The sequence below is a fragment of the Conger conger genome, chromosome 9, assembly GCF_963514075.1.
Source record: "Conger conger chromosome 9, fConCon1.1, whole genome shotgun sequence".
NCBI classification, from domain to species: domain Eukaryota; kingdom Metazoa; phylum Chordata; class Actinopteri; order Anguilliformes; family Congridae; genus Conger; species Conger conger.
The window spans coordinates 51,502,460-51,522,064 of NC_083768.1; the positions used below are offsets into that span (position 1 = coordinate 51,502,460).

Genomic DNA, 19,605 nt, shown 5'->3' on the forward strand with positions numbered 1-19,605 from the left:
TTCACCTGTTTGTAATTCCCTCATCTCCATTCTCACACCTGATGGTCGTTTCAGTTTAGTTCACCTGTGTATTTATACTTGTATGTCTCCACATTTACTTTGCTAGATTGTTAAGTGTCTCCTGAATTCTCTCAAGCATTTTCCTGATTGTCTACTCTGTACTGTAAACCCCTTGGATTGTTATTCTGTGTATGAACCTTTTGCCTGTGTCTACAACCAAGCCACTGTGATTGTTTGCCGGCGATTGAACTCTCTGTTGAATTACGAAAATAAAACCTCAGCTCTACCTACTTCCTGGTTGCATCTGGTTTCTCTGCTCACCAGCCTGACAATTATATTAGATCTCTTACATTGAGACGAAAACAAAAGCAATTTAAATTATGGTCATTATTCACTAGTTTTCGATATGTATACATTTTTGTTGGGAATACGTATGGAATATAACTTTGCAACACACATTTGCAAATGTTGGTAAATAAAAAATAAAAAACTCATATCCAGGCAACTGTAAACAGATACTTGCAGTTCAATTCTAACTTCATAAACAAGTCTTTTTGCACTTTTCAACAGTGTCATGAAACAATTGGATCAGTATTAAAATTGGAAGGTGCTCCCATTCAAATGGGAAAATGTTCTTCCCATTTTGGCTTCTCACAGTAATGCCACCTATGCAATGAACACTGCTACCTGTCATGATCTGTGTTTTCTGTTATCTGTTTTAGCCCCCAGCGTTTTCGCCATTTGTTACCCTCTGTGCTTCCCATAGTCTGTCTTTCGGTTGATTAATTCCCTATCATTCGTTTCATCCGTTTTCACTTCCTTGTTATCGTGCACACCAGATTGTTCTTTCCCCTTCTTATCTGTCGATATAAACCTGTCTATTCTGTCTAGTCTTTGCCAGATTTTGTTCTTCCCCCATACTTTCCAGTGTCTGATCTCCCATGTATCCCGTGTATTTGTTCGGACTAATTTGGGGAGACCTGCAGTTTTGTTGTCGACTTCTGTTTCTTGGATTACCCTTCTGTTCGTTATCGACCCACTGTGTTCGGACTCGTTTCATTTACTGGTTTGTGTTTTTGGATTTCGATTCTGTTTATCTGCCAGTTTCGACTGCCTTATTGTTCTCAACCCTCTGCCTGTGACCTCGACAATGCTTTGGATTTCTTTGTTGTATCCATTTGCCTGGCTACCGGACCCCTGCGTAGATTATTGTTTACAAACTGTCTGATCTCCATTACACCTGTTTGTTGGTTCTTGACCCTCGCCTGTTTACTCTGCATGGAAGTTAATAAAGACTTAACTTCTGTGGTCTCGCTATTGGGTACACTTTTCTGGAGCCCGACGCAGCTTTGTTTCCACTCTAAATGTAATTGAGTCAATCTGATATCTACAGCCAGTATGCATATTTTAGAATAGTATAGTAGTTCTAGAGTATAGTACAGTTATATTAGTATAAAATAGAAATATATAAAATACAAAACAGTACCATGTTTTGAAAAATGTGTCAATATGAAATTCAAAATACTGTATAATTTTGTCAAGAGCTAATAAAGGGTGAAGAATGTGAAGAATAGTGGCCACAGCCACTATTTTGTACAGGATAATAAGGCAGTGTCATACAGTGGTTTCAAATGTACTAGTCTCAAACCCAAATCTATTGCTAGTGTTCTATGTGTATTGCAGAGTTCCATTCAGGCTTTGATCAAGCAAACTTGGAGATATTGCTTGTCTGCAAGTTTCAGAATGGACAAATATCTCAGACTAGTTACATCAGAGAGCATGTTGAGTAGACCACTCTTGCCATAAAGAGGACTTCCTAAAGATGAAGAGGCATCTTAATCTGCTCTGCATTAACATCAATCTTTTTGATGTTGCAAATGTGGACCCCTGCCATCATTAAATAAAATGCTGTAATGAATTAATTATGTAATGCTATTGCTGATAGCATGAATGTGTGTTCTGGCAATCATTTCAATGTGATATACAGTGGCTTCAGAAAGTATTCAGACCCCTTCTCTTTTTGCACATTTTATTGTGTTGTAGATCTAATTTTAAATGGAAAAGACAGCTATTTTTGCTCATCAATGTACACTCAATAACCCATAATGGCAAAGTTTAAAAATTTTTACATTTCTATTGTCTGTTATTTGTCCTGGTGTGTGAGACAGGAAAAATTATGTGTAAAACAGGACCAGACATTGTCCTGTCTTAAATGTTTTTTTAAAATCTTTTGTACAGGAAATGTGCTTTATAAATAAAGTTTGAGTGTTGGACTGTAAATGCAGTGAAACAGAATGGGAAAAATGACAGCTATGAGATGTGACCTCTGCCCAAATTGCATTACTTTCCAATTGAAAAAACACACAACCAGTTTGTTCCATTTCTGAATACAAATACTTAATACCGGTTGGCCTCGTTTACTAACCTCAATTTTACCACAACATACACTAACACACACATTTTATTATACACAGGCTTTCCAAAATAATCTATATTGTATGATATAGCTCAATTCTACATTCCATGTTACATAGTGCTAGATTGGGTTAGGCTGAGTCAGTCACCTTATGACGAAGTCATTGGAGTCAATGAGGCTTCCATAGTTGGATCCCTTGAGGTTCCCAGAATTTCCTACAACAGCGCAAGTCCTGCAACGATTGGGCCCTGAGTCCATGTAGTGCTCCTTGTCTGGGATGATCTGGAATAATCGCTCCACTGCCTTTTTATAGTTGGCTGCGGGTTGGGGGCGGGTCTGTAGCCGCTGGTGACACAGAATAAGATCCACACAAAAATTTATCTCAGCTGATTAAGAGTTAATTTACAAGAGCGACGAGTAGCTATCAAAGCAGCACAATGCACAAAGCATTTCTTCATATAACCTTAGGCAGATGGAAGATTATACTTACAGTAAATCCTCAAATTGTGTCCGGGATTCTATTTGAAGCCGGGCCTCGGGTTAATAGCCGGGGGCGTGGCCGATTTGGACAAATAAAGGCTGGCCCCCAAATACAAGCCGGGGTAATATTGCCTACCAGTAGGGCTATCAGTCCATGAGCACTAGAAGACATTGTTTCGATTTAATTCAATGAAATAAAAGAGCTCTTCTTAATATTTTATATTGTTGGTTGGTTTAATACTGTTGCCAATGAAAAGTCGTTGTCCTACAACATGGGTCTCCAACATGTTCCTCTCAAGCTACCAGTCGCTTGCCGCCCCCTTCTGAGTAGCTTGCCAAAGGCTGAAGCAGTATACATTTAAACACAATTGTTGCCGTGAGGCATTCCAGCCTACAAATTTAATAAAAAAGTAAATCAGGCAAAATTAAAAATTAACTCAATTTAGGCTACTTGGCTACGCAATAAGTTTTCCATGTATTTACAGCACAGAGCACGTTCAATGAATGAATGAAAGTGGCTGCCTTGGCTCGCAATAAACAGACGGGTGGAAACCCGACACTCTTTCAACTACATAAAACTTAACAGTGAACCATCAAATACCCCCCAGATTTCAGTGCCCATCAGTCCCAGCAATAGAATCAAACAGTCCAAAAATCCCAAACCAAAGCGAAAATCTTTTGATAGCCTACCGGTATGCTGCTCCAAACGAAACGCATGTCTCACAATAAAACACACTTTAGGAAAAAAAGATCCTTAACTTGCTGTTATCTACGCTAATTTGTTATTGTTCATGAAGGCGTGCCTGGCAAGTTGTTATTTTATGGATTCTGGACTTGCATGTGATTTATTGTGTTCGAGAATATTTGCAATAAACTAAGTCTGTTAAGACCGACACTATGACTTACCAAACGGTGTTCCTGATTAGCCTACACTAATTGATTTCTGAACGGTTACAGGAAGTGTTGAACAGTGTTGGCCCACTTTAAGTGTAGCATTTTACTTTAACTCTAAGAATAAAATTCTACAACAGAAGCCTAATAAGAAATAAAGGCCTGCCCCGAATACAAGCCTGCTCCAAATAAAGGCCTGTGCTTTGTGCAGCCTAAGTAAATAAAAGACCCCGGACACAATTTGAGGATTTACGGTACATGGTTTTTCTCTGCCATTATTGAGGCTTTACATTTTTCACATGCACATTTACATAGACAGTAGAGAGCTGTAATCAGTGAGTAAAACAGACTGCACATGCACACACACACTCACACAGACACACATACACACACACACACACAGCTGGTCGCACAGTGGGTTCCTCACTCAGGTGTCTTGAGAAGCATGACTGAGTAGGGAAAACAACAAAAGAACAATGGCAGATATAAAGAAATGGTCGGGGCTTATTCCAATCGCTTATTTTATCTTTCCCGGTTTCCTTGTTCCTTCCAGTAAAGTTCCACCATCTTTAAGAACATTCCAGCCCCTTAAATATTTCCTCAAGGAGATCAGGAGTTTGCATGCTCCTTTGCACTGCTTGAGTGCATCCTTTGCAGAAGGACTTTGAATGGTGGCCACCAGGGGGGTTTATTATTTTCACCTGGCCCTCATTAGTGCCAAGGGTACCTACCTCCTGAAGGTATATAAAGCACTCGCGGACAATCGGTCGACGCTTTGGTGTCCACTGTTCGCTCTAGCGCAAAGCTGGTAAAAGCACACGGTAGACTCGGTTCTGATATGAGTCAGGTATCGTGCCGGTTGGGTTTCTTTTCACTGTTTAAGGAAAAAGGTAAGAAGGGTGCTCAGTTCGTTAGTGCAGTGTGCACAGCTGACGCCCTTCTCAAGGTTCTTTGTTTCTCCTTTTATTTTCGTGCTCGTGTGAGCTCTTGGGTGAGGGATGTTGTCCCCGGTAAATGTATTTTGGTTTTGCGTTTTTCCCTGAGCTGCATCTCATGGTTATTTATTTTCGTGCCTGGTGTTTTTGCTAGGTTGTACTTTTATTTTGTTTCCCCGGACTGGGGTTTTCAGTGCTCGCATTTCAGCACTTATTTCTGTTGGGTTGTTTGCCCTGTTTTTGAAGGGTCACTTTATTTTCTGATAGCCGTTTTGGGCGTTACTTTTGATTTGATCGGAGAGTGTCTCCGTATTCATTTCTGTTCCTCCCCCTGTCCCGGGAGAAGTCCCCTTCCGTATCTGTGTTTTCCCGGTTCCCTTATCTCCTGGGATTTTGTGGTATTAATATTATTAATACTTATAAGGTATCATCCTTGGTCGCCCCTGGCTCTCCGCCAATCCTTGACACTACAGAAATATTTATTTCTGAATTTGTGTTTATAGAGAAAGTATACATGATCAATCTGTGGATCCACCTCTCCCCATCTGCCACGCATCTGCCAAGTCTGTAACTGATATATGAAGGGGCAAGGACATTCCATTTGCCAAATTCACATTTTCTCAGTTTTCTCTTTCACATCTTTTTCTGGCTTCCTTTCCTTGCCTAGGAGCAATGAGGCAAAAAAAGGAAGACGGTAAAAAATAAGTGAGGAATGAGCCCCAGGAGTTAGACAGAGTAGACAAAGCTTGTTGGAGGACAAAATGTTTGATGACTAGGAGACCTTACAAAAGAAATGGGATGGCTTTTGCCCAGGAACCAACAGGTAGTACGTCCCTGTTGTGACACATGGCCGGTAATTAATTATATTGCCTCACTCTTTCAGGAACTACATGAAAGCTGCTTTAAGTCTGGGCTCTGTTGGGACCCTGGACCTTGGCACAGCTGCAATCAGCATGCAGTTTGGTTTTTAAGTCAAAATGAAGTATTTCCTATTAAATAAAAAGTGGCAGGCGCTAACCTTGCTGTAATTGGGCTTTCGTCTCCTGTTGGACATGGTAATAGTTCAACACTAGAAAGCCATGCCTTATACCTCTCAATTCATCTCTGGGGGTTTATTCATTGAAGTCATGTTCAAAATAATCAACCAAAGGGGTTATATACTCACTGAGCACTTTAGTAGATATACCTGTACACCAGCTTGCAATATATTTAATCAGCCAAACATGTGACAGTAACTAACTAAACGACTAAGTGACTTTGAACCATGGAATGATTGTTGGTGCCAGACAGGGTGGTTTGAATATCTCAGAAACTGCTGATCTCCTGGGATTTTCACAACAGTCTTGAGAGTTTGCAGAGAATGGTGCAAAAAATAAAAAATATCCAGTGAGTGTAAGCTCTGCCGGCAAAAACGCCTTGTTAATGAGAGGTCAGTGGAGAAAGGCCAGATTGGTCAAAGGTGACAGTAACGCATATAACCACACACTACAACAGTGTTATGCAGAAGGGCATCTCTGAACACACAACGCATCAAACCTCTTAAATGGATAGGCTAAAGCAGCAGAAGTCTAAAAAAGAAGTATTATAAATACCTAATAAAGAGCTCACTAAGTGTTTATTGGAGCTTGTAGTTCTGCTGGTAATTATATCTGTACTCCAAAATATGCCGTTTTGAAATTGAACTGTGAAATGTAAAACCCTTTTTGCAGAAAAGTGAAAGGTCCTCGCAGCTCTGCAGATCTTATCGTGGCTACACCAGGGCTTGAACCACCAACCTACCAGGGCCCAGTCATGTACCTTAGCCACTAGGCTACAGGCTGCACAAAAATAAAGTTTATCCGTTGTGCTGCATCACTTTTCTTTGGGGGCCACTATTTCATACAGTCCTATTTAATGCATGCATCATTCATCACAACAATACTCACTTCATTATACAAAGTATCTGAACCACTAACATACCCTAACATACAGACAAATAATGCAGGTGCAAATTAATAAAACGCATCTTCATAACTGAAAGAGCCCAAGGGGAAGGGATAAGTTATCACACATCTTTCTGCAAAGAGAAAAAGCTGCTTTATATGAACCCCAGGCATTCGGAAAATGTGATGACTGGTAGGAATTCATGTTTGTGTGTGCTTACCTGCCACCACTTATAGGTGCCCTCAGAAAGGATGCTGTTCTTCTTCGACATGAGTGGTGGTATAGACTTCTTAAAGCGTCCCATGAACCAGGGGTCTTCGTCCTCTACAGAGATGCACTGGCTGCAGGCACACAATGCCTTGGAAACAGGTTTCTCTACCCGTCGGAAGGCAAATTTGAAAAAGTATGATGTTGTGGCACTGTAGTTGTAGCTGAATAAAAACACGGTGATGGTAATGATGCAGAACAGCGCAGTGAAACCCCTTTTTGGATGCTCGAAGATCAGCATTTTGTAAATTATAAGTGTTGTGTTTAAAGACTGGAAAGTAGACAGAGAAGTTCCTCAATGGAGTGTTTGACCTGAGACTAGGGGTTGAAAGGATTGGATCAGAAAAGAAGTGCATGACATATTAAGGCAGGGAATGTCATCATTTTAACAGTTCTCTGAAGGCAAATACATGCAATTCACAAATTGGGGTTTTCTGCATTGCAAACTGCAAGTATGGAATGTAATTAAACAGTTGTAGATGAGAGATGAAGTCCAAACAGGAGAAAAAATGTGACAATTTGAAGTTCCAACACGAGACAGTCAGCCTCAGTCAACAGCACTTTTGAAAATACCGCTTGGGGAATATATTTTCTACCCTGTTGTACAAAACTATTAATCTTTAAAAAAAAAGTTCAATAAATATATCTGAAACAGATAGTGAGAGTGAGGTCAGTATTTGTCTTTGTATTTGTATTTCTCAATCAGAATTGGGATTCCTTGGAGGGTAATGATCGCTGTGCTTCCTGTCAGGAAGATGTGTGGTAGGAAGGGCCTTGCTTTCTTCTTTTTGAAGCAACGTAATGAGGTTAAGGTCTGGATAATCTGTTGCTTTGCTTAAAATCACCCTCCTAGAAAGAAAACAAAGAAGGATTGATTACACTCAACAAAATTATGTTTGAGTTACAGTAATGCACCTAACTTTTTAAAGTCATGTCTGTGCCCTTTTGGCCATCTGTGTTTCTCCATTTCCTGATTTCTGTCTAAGTCCCTAGTGTTTTTGCCGCTTATTTCCCTCTGTGACCACCATAGTGTTTTCAGTTTCATTCCCTCTCATTCATTTGTTTCACCTGTGCTCCATTTGTTGTTGTTGTAGGGCGGCCTGTGGCGTAGTGGTTAAGGTAAATGACTGGGACACACAAGGTCAGTGGTTCTAATCCCGGTGTAGCTACAATAAGATCCACACAGCCATTGGGCTCTTGAGCAAGGCCCTTAACCCTGCAGCATTGCTCCAGGGAAGGATTGTTTCCTGTTTAGTTAAATCAACTGTACATAGCTCTGGATAAGAGCGTCTGCCAAATGCCATTAATGTAATGTAATGTCTCCGCCTCCCTCTCCTTATATGTACTTCCTGTGTCTTGTCATTAATTTCACCTGTTGGACAACCGTTGGAAAGCAAAGTGAAAGTACATGACAATCTGGCAAAGAACTAATAAAACAGACAGGCTTATATAGAGGGATAACGAGGAATCACAATCAGGTGTGCATGATAAGAAGGAAGTGAAAACAATTGAATGGGAAGACAGACTATGGGAAGCACATATGGTAACAATACACGAAAACACTAACAACTTAGACAAAACCTAGACAATGAAAAATACAGAACCTGACACGTGCATTTCCTGTCACATCCATAAAGCAATGGCCTCACATCCATAACACGGGTATCTACTATATAAATATTTTCAAAATTGCTATTGTAGAAGCCAAGCCTTCTACATTACATGGACATCAAAATTTCTGCATCAGAGTTTTTATGAAGTGTATAGTCTCCCCAAAATACCTGTCTTTTTGCATCACATCCATAACGCACATTATTTGTTTACTTACTTACATTTTTTCTGGCTAATGATTTTTTGGCCCTTCCCCTCAGCCAAGTGGGTGCTATGATAATATGCAGTAACATTTTTTATCATATAAGAAGAGTGATTTTGTTTGTCATTTTGTGACCGAATAAAGCTGGAATTCCCCATATGTAAAAACATGAACACGGGTTTACAAGCAAATATTTAACCACCAAAAATGTGTATTCCGTCATAGCAACAACATAAAACCAAAAAATCTCAAATAGGTTTCCAATGGTGAAAAACGCTGCTCACTGAATAGCAAAATAAACTATGAATTCTTGTGTAATTATACCACATCATTCTAATATCTCGGAATGGCTAAGGCATATCCTCGCCTAGCTACTATGAATTTGGACAGTGAGAAGAGAGAAGCAAGAAGAGAAGCACTTCTGAGCTGGTACAGCCTGCATTTGTGCATGCCATAGACTGTAAGTACTTTATTGTTTGCACTATTTGAATTATATAGGTAGCTAGCTAGCTTCCTTATTTTTTCCACTTTGCCTTTTGATCAACAACTGATAGCCTTTTCTAACTAAACTTTGAATACATGTAACAGTGTTTGTTTGGAGGATTAATCTAGCTGAGCTGGGATACTGTAGGTTTGCTCGAATTAGAGGTTCTGATTGCCGGCTTTATGTCGCTGGGACATTGGTGTTTGCTAACTAAACTGAGCATATGTACAGTAACTTACAGTACATTACAGTATTTGTTTTGGGGATTCATCTAGCCATGAAAAATGTTCCCTGACCTGGGTGAACTTACTGTACATTAAAAAGGCTAGCTAGCTAGGTTTTGAAATAACTGGTAGCTAGGTGGTTGACCAGTTCAGACCTGGTCATAACCAGTAGATCTTGTCTGAAGCTATGTGTCACGTTTTATGCTTGTCACGTCATGTTTTTATGTTTTAATTTACTAACGCTAGAGCAGGATAGGTTTATTACTAACGATTACTAATTATCTCGTTAACTTGTCAATCCTCATGCTGCTCTCAACCTAATTGCCTGCACCTGTCTACATCTGCATATAAGCTCAGTTTCATGTCATGTCTTTGTGAAATTGTTGCCTCCTGTTCATCAGTGCACTTTTAAGTGGTTTGTCAAGCTATTGTCTACCTGTTAAGAGCCAAGCCTGTTTATTGACCATTGTTATTGACTTCTGTTTTGTTGACCATTGCCTGACTTTTTGCATGGTTTACCGATTTCGAGACTGCCTTCTCCCTTGGTACTGTACTTCGCTTGTTTTTTGACTACACTCACTGGACATTCCCTGAATAAAGCCCTGACGGGACTTTATTACATCTGTCTGAGTCGTGCATTCTGGGTCCAACCCCCCATGCACCCATCTCACTATGTTTTGAAACTGCTGGTATCTGGTCATTTCATCTGTGCAATGAAATTCATAGGGAATAAGTTACATTGCACCATTATTTAGCTAGCTACATTTGCTGACTGGAACTGCATCGCTGCGATGTCCCTGTTCAAGTATTCAGCATTTAGAGTGCCTGATTGCTGGCTTTAGGCTGCTGGCACATAAGTGTTAGATGGATGAATTCTTATATCACGCAGATGAAATTACCTGCTACCAACTGTTTCAGAACATTGCTTCAGACCAGATCAGATCAGATTGCTGTGGGCCCCCATTTCCCTTTTTTGTTAATAAAGTATACACGCTCACTGAGAAATGTATTAGGAACACCTGTACACCTACTTATTCATGCAATTATCTAACCAGCCAGTCGAGTGGCAGCAGCGCAATGCATACAATCATGTAGATACGGGTCAGGAGCTTCAGTTAATGTTCACATCAAGCATCATAATGGGGGGAAAAAATGTGATCTAAGTGACTTTGACTGTGGAATGATTGCTGGTGGCAGACAGGATGGTTAGAGTATCTCAGAAACTGCTAATCTCCTGGGATGTACACTATACTCTCTAGAGTTTGCAAAGAATGGTGAAAAGAAATCCAGTGAGCAGCAGTTCTGCAGACAAACACCTTATTAATTAGAGACATCAGAGAAGAATGGCCGGACTGGTCAAAGTTGACAGGAAGGTGACAGTAACGCAAATAACCACACATTACAACAGTGGTATGTAGAAGAGCATCTCTGAACACACAAGGCAGTAGAAGTCTAAAAAATAAGTCTAATAAAAGCCTAATAAATTGTTTGGTGAGTGTATATATCAGTGCCCTCCATAATGTTTGAGACAAAGACCCAGCATTCATTTATTTGCCACTGTACTCCACAATTTGAGATTCATAATTTGACAAATCACATGTAGTTAAAGTGCACATTGCCAGATGTTACGAAAGGCCATTTTTATACATTTTGGTTTCACCATGTTGAAATTACAGCAGTGTTTATAGCTACATAGTGCCGCCATTTCAGGGCATCATAATGTGTTTGAAAGTTCTGTTCAACTTTCTTTTGAAAGAATTTAGTTAACAATTGCTTTCTTTCACTTTCTTTCTAATCTCAAGAAACTCGACCATCAACTGTCGTTACCCGCGTGTCGGACAAACTTGTGCGCGCAGGTGCATCAGTTAGTAATCAGTTACTGTACCCCACTGTTCCCCACACTACGACGCACCTGGTAATGCAAATAACCACATCAACTGTGGTATGCAGAAAGCATCTCTAAACACACACCGTGTCAAACCTCTAGTGGATACGCTACAGCAGCAGGAGACAAATAAGTATAAAAAAAGAAGGAAAAAAAACCTAATATAGTGCTCACTCAGTGTATATTTGAGGTTATAACAAAAACAACCTAAAAAAGACTTCGTAACCAGAGCAGAATGTTGGTACAATGGGATAAAGTTAGCCAACAAACAATCAACCACAGGGAGTTAGTGGATTTGTGGCTTCAACATTTTCTCTATATTCTGGTTAACTGCACGTAGTATTTCCCCACAAAATAGACTGGTACACGTCCAACAAGATGTTACTTCTTCTTTTTTATCACAAATTATAAAAAAATGATTGAAAATATTTTTGATTCAGTTTTAAGTAACTTCAAGTGCCTGCCTTAACTGATTGTACATCAGCTGCTGCACGGATTATTTCTAACTACGTGGTTCGAAATAACTAGATAAATATATTATAACAGAACAATATGCACATATAGGACACGAATATGCCTAGTCTTTGCAGCAGTGTCAACATTTTAATTGATCATAGTCTACTTACATCCGATCTTGGGCTGTACTCAAGAAACTGACATCATTTGGAGTCATTCCATAGTTAACCCTTATTTCCACATTGAACACAACGTAAATATCCTAAATAAATAAGTGACGATTATAACTGTGGAGGGAAACCTTTCCCAATCATGTTCTATTTACAACAGTGCCGCAGTAGCAGTGGTCGTATACAGATAAATGCAGTCCCTATACAATTCTGTAACCTGGGGACGCTCCGTTGCACAACAGTGAATGGTCTTGGTTACGCCGGCAGCGCGGGTCCAACATTATCGGACTGTTTAATACCCTGTTGCGGTAACGCCCCCTTCTACCACCAGAAAAAAACGCTATATTGATTTTTTGTATTCCACTGACATTTCTAAATTGCAGTACTCACACTTGAGCTCACGTCCCAGACCTGTTGGAAGTATTATACTAGGCTACCCATTGTACGTGGCTCAAGTGGTAATTTGTGCATCCATAAATGCAATGCGTTAGTGATGGTGCATGCTATTTTAAGATGTGGTTTTGAACCTGAATAAAGGGTATCTTCAATGCCTGAAACATGGGCTGGGATTACCTCATGAGTCAATGTTTTCAGTCTACTCAATTCGTGCAGTCTTTCCTCCGAGAAGGGGTTAATTAAAATTCTCTTTTAACTTAAATGTTGATTTGTTGTTGCATTATATAAGATAGCATAAATGAGTAATCTATTTGTCGTGGCAGCCCCTTTTTCCGTTTGCAAAGAAATTCCATCGCAGACGAGAATTATAGAGAGCTATCTTCAAAATAATTAAACGAATCGTGGGAAATGAATAATGACGCGTCACACACCACGCAGGTGAGCGTGAATTGCTATGTTATCGTAATTGGCTGATTGATGTATCCAGTCACCATCATGCTATGGCTGCGTCCGAAATCAAATGCTACACACTGCACATGTATACTATTATACACACCGCGGCTTTAGTACACCAGTAAAAGGTAAGACGGATTTTCGGACATACTACGTCGTCATAGAACGCCTACACTTTAAGCACAGTGCGCGTTGATGATAATTGATGTGACTTCGTGTAATGAAAACAGAAAAAAAGATTGAAAACGTAAACGTATCCATTGAACTACGTTCCGCTAAGTAAAGTTAAAGGTAAAACGATTCAACTCATTCACCGCTTTGGTTTACAAAATTACAGATAGTGCTTCACAGGTAAAACATTTAAAACTATTAAAATAGAATATTCATTAAAAAATATTTAAGAACATAACATAGAACATAAAAGCAGAAAGCAGAGTATTCAAAAGATTTGTGAAATGCAACACAGACTCTGAAGATCTGTTAGTTTCTGGGTGTTTTTGTTTAAGACTACAAGTTCAAATTTCATGTTTCCTTTTTAAAACCCAAATGGAAACACCGGAATGCATTTCCCCCTTTCCGATATGGCTATTACTGATAACTTCTCTATATCAGAACAAACTTATTTCTTTCTGCCCAGTCTTTTGTTCCTGGCATGTCCTCCAAAAGCTCAAAGACCTGACAGAATTTTACTGGGCTTCACTGACTTTAACTGTTTTGAGTACTTGTGAAATATCCTTGAAATATAGGCGACTTGCTGGGTGATTTTTTTACACTTTACATTATATTTTACAGTTTCTTCTTTTCCTCTTGCTTTTACCTTTAAATGAGCTCACAACACAGTTATATAAATCATATAAATCATGAAAGTCATGTCATACACATGAGACTGCTACATTAGAATTGGATGGCAGCACACAACAAGCACAATGCTGTGTGGTGCTGACCCAGGCCTTTGATAGCCTACCAGATAGGGAAGCATAGATTGACACAACATCTGACTAGTAGCATCAAGGGGCTAGCAGATGACAGAGCTCCTGTTAGAGGGGGTCTGGAGGCTCATGGAAGCTGCTGATGCAGGGTGAAAAAAATGCCATAAAGATGCTGGTGGGGGACAAATGCTCGCAGGGCCAGATTAACGCAGAGCTGAAACTCAGAGTTGAAACTCAGAGCCCCACAAGGTCCTGGAAAAAAATAAAAATATGTATATGTATATATATATATATATCCTGCAGTCTCTCTGTTCTGTTGCCTGTGCGGCTTCGGTACAGGTAGTGAGGCACACTCTTATATTACCAGTCTCACAGGTAACATTAGACTATTTAGGTCTATTATGCAAGGGATAATCCACAGCTATGTGTGCGGTTCTTATTTGATTTAATGGACAAGTGGAGGGCATAGCTCAGAGTGAACCATTTTTTCACCATGGTCTTGCTCCAAAAATGAAAAGAAGAGCATTTTCGTTAAACGTGCCCATTCCTTGGCAACACATGAGGGTCAGAGTCTGCTAATATCGGAAAAACAACCACTCCTATCGTACAATGCACTGGGAATGCTGTTTTATGATTCCTGCAAATAGGAAAAATGATATAGGCTACGATCACAGACTGTGGAATAATATACTTATTAAATAATAAATTGCTATTATTTTAATTTATGGATATATTTTATGCTCATTTAAAGACTGACTGCTTTGTTCATTTCTTATGGAAATTCTGACAAACTTTCCCTTGAGCCTGGAGAGATTATGGCGTTTTTTGTGGGTGTGTCCACTTTACACTGAAAATGCGCCTGAATGACCCATATGGAGCCAACTACAAAGGCTCAGTCTCAAGGTAGATTATGTGGTAGATTACGAGGTTTATATTTAGCAACATCATTTGATAATTATGCAACAAACATACAACAAAAAAGCACCATGTCATGTGGGAAATTGTTTTATGAACAGCTTGATAAACTAACAGTTAGAATTCATCTTCAAACAATTATCAACATTGAAAACTGTGAAGGGCGGAAGGGTTTTTCTTTCATTAGGCAACAACATGTGGTCACTTGCAAAAATGTACAGGTGGGGATGGTTGTCACATAATCTTTCATGTGAAATCTATAGCCTAAAACAAATGTCTATCCCTACAAATTTGAAATCTTATCTGGTTATGTCCATCAAAGACATATGCCTTTTACCTAAGCAGTACCATAACTTGTTGAGAGAATTTTTCTCTGAAAGGAAAAAACACCCATCTGGACATATTTTCCTTCATAAATAAACTTTTTGATGGATAGATATTGAATATTTCTACAAATGTAGAACTTATTTGGTGACTACAATATTTCAGAATGTTTTTTTTTTACTGAAACTCTTTTTGTGACAACCAGCCACAAACAACAATGCAAGAGGATAAAAGGTATACATAGAGGCACTAGTGTTGAAATTACAGTTATATGACAAATTGAGTGAGTCACAAGGGAGTAAAAAGTGTGACAACCATCCCCAGTCTCCCCTACACACATTATAGCTAATATTTTTAATCTGGAAAGAAGATACATGTCTTTGCTATGATTATAGGCCATCGTTGCAGTTATAGGACATTCCTGGCGATTACAGTTCAGTCGAAAGCAACGGGAGTGAAACTGTTCCAACGTGCTCTGGCTAAAGTATGGATATCATCCCTCGTGCTCCTCACAGGTCAAGTAATTATGCCAACAAAGTCTGCATAGGCTGACGTGCCGACACAGAATAAAACTGTCAGCTTACACTCAGCCTCAAGAATTTTCTCTGCACCATCTGTTGTTCTGATTACAAGCTTGCAGGTCCAGGTAGGGAAGTGCCATTGTGCTTTAACTGTCTCTCGTCAACCTTGGTTGGAATATGATTTTACCCTCCAATTTTGCAACAGTTCTTTCCCTCCCGGTCCTATTTTTCTATTATGTAAGAGAATATTTGCCTACCTAGAACATTCCAGTAACATTAATTATTCTTCAGTAATGCTAGCTACTGTCATACTGTCATGCCTGTTCTGTTTTGGAATTTTCCATTCTGTGTCTCATGTCCACGTTTTGTGTCCACTCTCGCTTTCCGTAGTCTGTTCATTCATTTCACCTGTGCCTTGTTTGCTTGTTCCTCACACTCACACCTGTGTGTCATTTCAGTCCAATAACTGGTGTATTTATATCTGTATGTTTGCATCAATGCATCAGGTCAGTGTATTGACCTTTTTTTTGTGTACCCTGACTTTTGTTTCTTGTATTCTGTTTCTGTCTCTGTTTTGATCTGCTGGTATCGAATTCGGACTGAAGTTTTGGATTATGTTTTCTGGATTTCCCTTTGTACCTTTGCCCAGTTGGACTGCCTATTTGTGTACCAACTCTTGCCTGTGACATCAACTCTATTTTGGATTTCTGTCTATTAGTTTTCGACCCCTGCTTCTGTAACCAGCCCTGAAGATAATAAAGACTTTCATTCTACGCATTCTCTGGTTGCGATTGGTTCTTCAGCCCTGCGGTCTGATGGCTACATCATGTTCCAGAGCGAACATTAGTCTTTCAGCTTTTCCGTCTAGCTAGATGTTCAGAATCCTGTTCCATGGTTTGTCTTTGGTCCCGCTCGGATTTCCTAGCTGTGATGTGGCAGGCACAGGTGAATGGTTCACATCCCTGGATTTAAAGGAGACTTATTTTCATATGCTGGTGTTCTCGGAGCACATACGGTTCCTGTGGTTTGCCTATCAAGGCCAGGCATACCAATTTGCATTGTTACCCTTCGGTCTATCTCTGACTCCCCGTGTGAGGTGGGTGAGTGTTGCATGGGCTCCTCTACTTCATCTACTGGGAATAATCCTGCGTTACCTGGACAACTGGCTGCTGCCTGCTAGGTCTTGCAGCGAACCTCGAAGAATACAGTTACACTCCAAAAGGTAATTTATATTTGCATGCATACTTTGCTCCTCATCCAACCGCTGAATACTTTGTTGAAACTCACAACATTCTTCGACTGATGGGAATGTTGGCAGTGGCCTTGGGGGTGACTCCCATCAGTTTTGTTCTTACACTTTTCGTTCCCACACTTTGAAAAATGGGACAGTGGAGAGAGGGAGTCCACAAAGATCGGTTTCCGGGGCACAGAGTGGAGGAGGGTGGTAGTAGAGTTAAGGAGTATGCACTTTCCGGCTAATGGGACGCACCTGTTGTCATGACAGGCTATTTCTGACCGCTTTCAAGATGGCAGTTAACTCAGCTAACATTAGCTATTGATAGCTAGCCAGCTTGTTAGTTACTAGTAGCTAGCGATACAACTGTACAAAGCTATAATTAAGCTAGTCAATTTAAATAAATATATGCGTTACCCCAACTAATGTGTTACGTACTTATCTATCTATCTATTTATCTATCTATCTATACTTCAGGCTTATGTTTGCCCTACTGTTCTAGGATCTGATTTCTCAAAATAACTAAGGAATGTTATGTCTGACCCGGGATTAATGGGTAACATACTTTACACCACAAAAAAGTAGTCTGTAGCTATTCTGTTGACTCACCCTCTGCCTGTGTTTATAGTCCTTAAATTCATGTTTCTAAATATACAGTTGACGACCTGACACTCTGTACCAAAACATTTTATAACTGTACAGTCATTCAAGCTTGAATTGAAGTTGAAAATTGTTTCTAATTGCTCTAGCCAATGGTGTTTCAACATTTTACATTTACATTAACATTTTAGTAATTTGGCAGACGCTTTTAATCCAAAGCGACTTACAAGTGCATAGGCTCTACCATAAGTCAAAGCATCACATCCAGAACTAGCAAAAAACACATGAAATGCTGTTCTAAACATAGTTTTTTTTTTTTTTGGGGGGGATAGGGATATCAGAAAGGAGGGGCAGGGGAAATCAGGAGGGAGGACTAAGGTAGAGAATGAAAAGGTGGGTTTTGAGTCTGCGTCGAAATATGGGGAGGGATTCTGCTGTTCTGACAGTGGTAGGCAAGTCATTCCACCACTGAGGAACCAGAACGGAAAACAGGCGTGAACGTGCAGCTCGACCGCCAGGTGCACGTAGAGAGGGGACCTTAAGGTGACCAGAGCTGGCAGACTGGAGTGGTCTAGCTGGGGAGTAGGGAGTGATCAGGGATTGTATGTAAGGTGGGGCAGTCCCCTTAGCAGCCTGAAATGCCAACACTAGGGCCTTGAAACGGATGCGTGCGGCAATAGGAAGCCAGTGGAGGCCAATGAGAAGCGGGGTGACATGAGCCGACCTGGGCTGACTGGTGATCAGGCGGGCTAGAGCATTCTGGACCAGCTGGAGGGGCTTGATGGCACACGCTGGGAGACCGGCTAGGAGGGAGTTGCAGTAATCCAGGCGAGAAATGACGAGCGCCTGGACTAGGAGCTGGGTGGCTTTCTCAGTCAGGAGATGACGGATACAGCGTATATTATACAGAAAGAACCTGCAGGTTCTGGCAGTGGAGGATACTTGTGGAGCCAGGGTGAGGCAGTTATCAAGAGTCACCCCAAGATTCTTTGCACATTTACAGAGAAGGGGTGGGATAAACAGTGTTGTAGTTTGAGCGTGTTATTAATTAATTACATGGATAGCTATCATAGCTGGCAAGATAGGCAGAGCTAGCTAGTAACTGGCTTTGATCATGCTGTAACGTTAGCTACTTTGAACAGTAAAGTTAGCTAAACTTCATCACCTATAGTTGGTTCGTCAGATAGCTAGCTAGCAAACATATATTTAGCTAACCAGTGTAGTCAGCAGCTATTTACATGATCTTGCGAAGGCGCTCCCCAAATCCTGGCAAGCTGGAAAGAAAAAGCTATATATGCTCACGCAACCCTACAGAAGATTCACCACATGCAGTTTCTTTTACGTAGCATGGATTACTAGAAAGTAACAAGACACATTAGTACATTTTAAGTGCATATAGCAACAAAATACTTAGATAATTGATTCTTAGAAATTAATCAACTCCTGTGTTCCTCTGAAAATAATCTATTTGGTTGTTAATTCAAAGATAATATTTTATAGAATCCTCAGCAGCCTGCCCAGTTGTGCATGTTGTTTTAAGTAGATCATCATAGTTACAGTACCCATAGCAGGTATTAATGCATTGTGTGTTGGAAGCCTTGTCAGTGCATAGGTCAAGATAATGTTCTAGGTGCTTCTGTGAATTATTTTGACTTTTGCCAATCATTACCTTTAAAACATTTTTGGGTTGAATATGATATAAAATCCTGATTGATTGATCCCGACTCAATTAAAATTGAATAAAGCTACAGCTCCAAGCTACTCAGACTAGACCTTGGACTTAATTTTCAGTCATGAGTTGAGGAAAGCCTTAAATTATCTTACATGAAAGAATAAAAATCAATTTGTCATGGTAAGGACATGCATAACCTGGCCCTACTTATAAGAATGAAATTTCTCAAGAATTTTTCACTCAAAATGCGCAAATTAAGCACTAGGGTACTGGGTTTCTCCCAATATGAACATATGACACTGCCATTAAATATTCTCATTACCTATTTGACGTGAGCTGGAAAATGCTTATGACACAGCAAGTCCCAGATTTATCCTAAAATGTATGCTTAATTTATCCAATCCTGAATTATGTACCTATGATGTACCAATAACGGGAATTGTGGTGATTCTCAGGAATTTTGACATTAAGAAAAAAAGTATAAGAAACAGCATGATATTACATCAATCTGGAAAAAGTTAGTAACAAAAAACTAGAAACAAATCTATTTTTGTATTTATGGGTGAAGATCAAATTGATGTTCCTAATCAACACCAAAATATAATGATGACACAAAG

General features: G+C 39.9%; 1 protein-coding gene across 1 annotated transcript in view; it reads right to left on the reverse strand.

Annotated features, from left to right (window-relative positions):
• LOC133137702 (CMP-N-acetylneuraminate-beta-galactosamide-alpha-2,3-sialyltransferase 1-like) overlaps window positions 1-7,153 on the reverse strand; it is a 28,735-nt gene extending 21,582 nt beyond the window's left edge. Inside the window, exons 1-2 of the mRNA XM_061256035.1 lie at window positions 6,866-7,153; window positions 2,565-2,761 (exon numbers count right to left, since the gene is read on the reverse strand). Coding sequence (XP_061112019.1) covers window positions 2,565-2,761; window positions 6,866-7,153 — 485 coding nt within the window. The remainder of the gene's footprint in view (window positions 1-2,564; window positions 2,762-6,865) is intronic.
• Window positions 7,154-19,605: the final 12,452 nt, after the last annotated feature.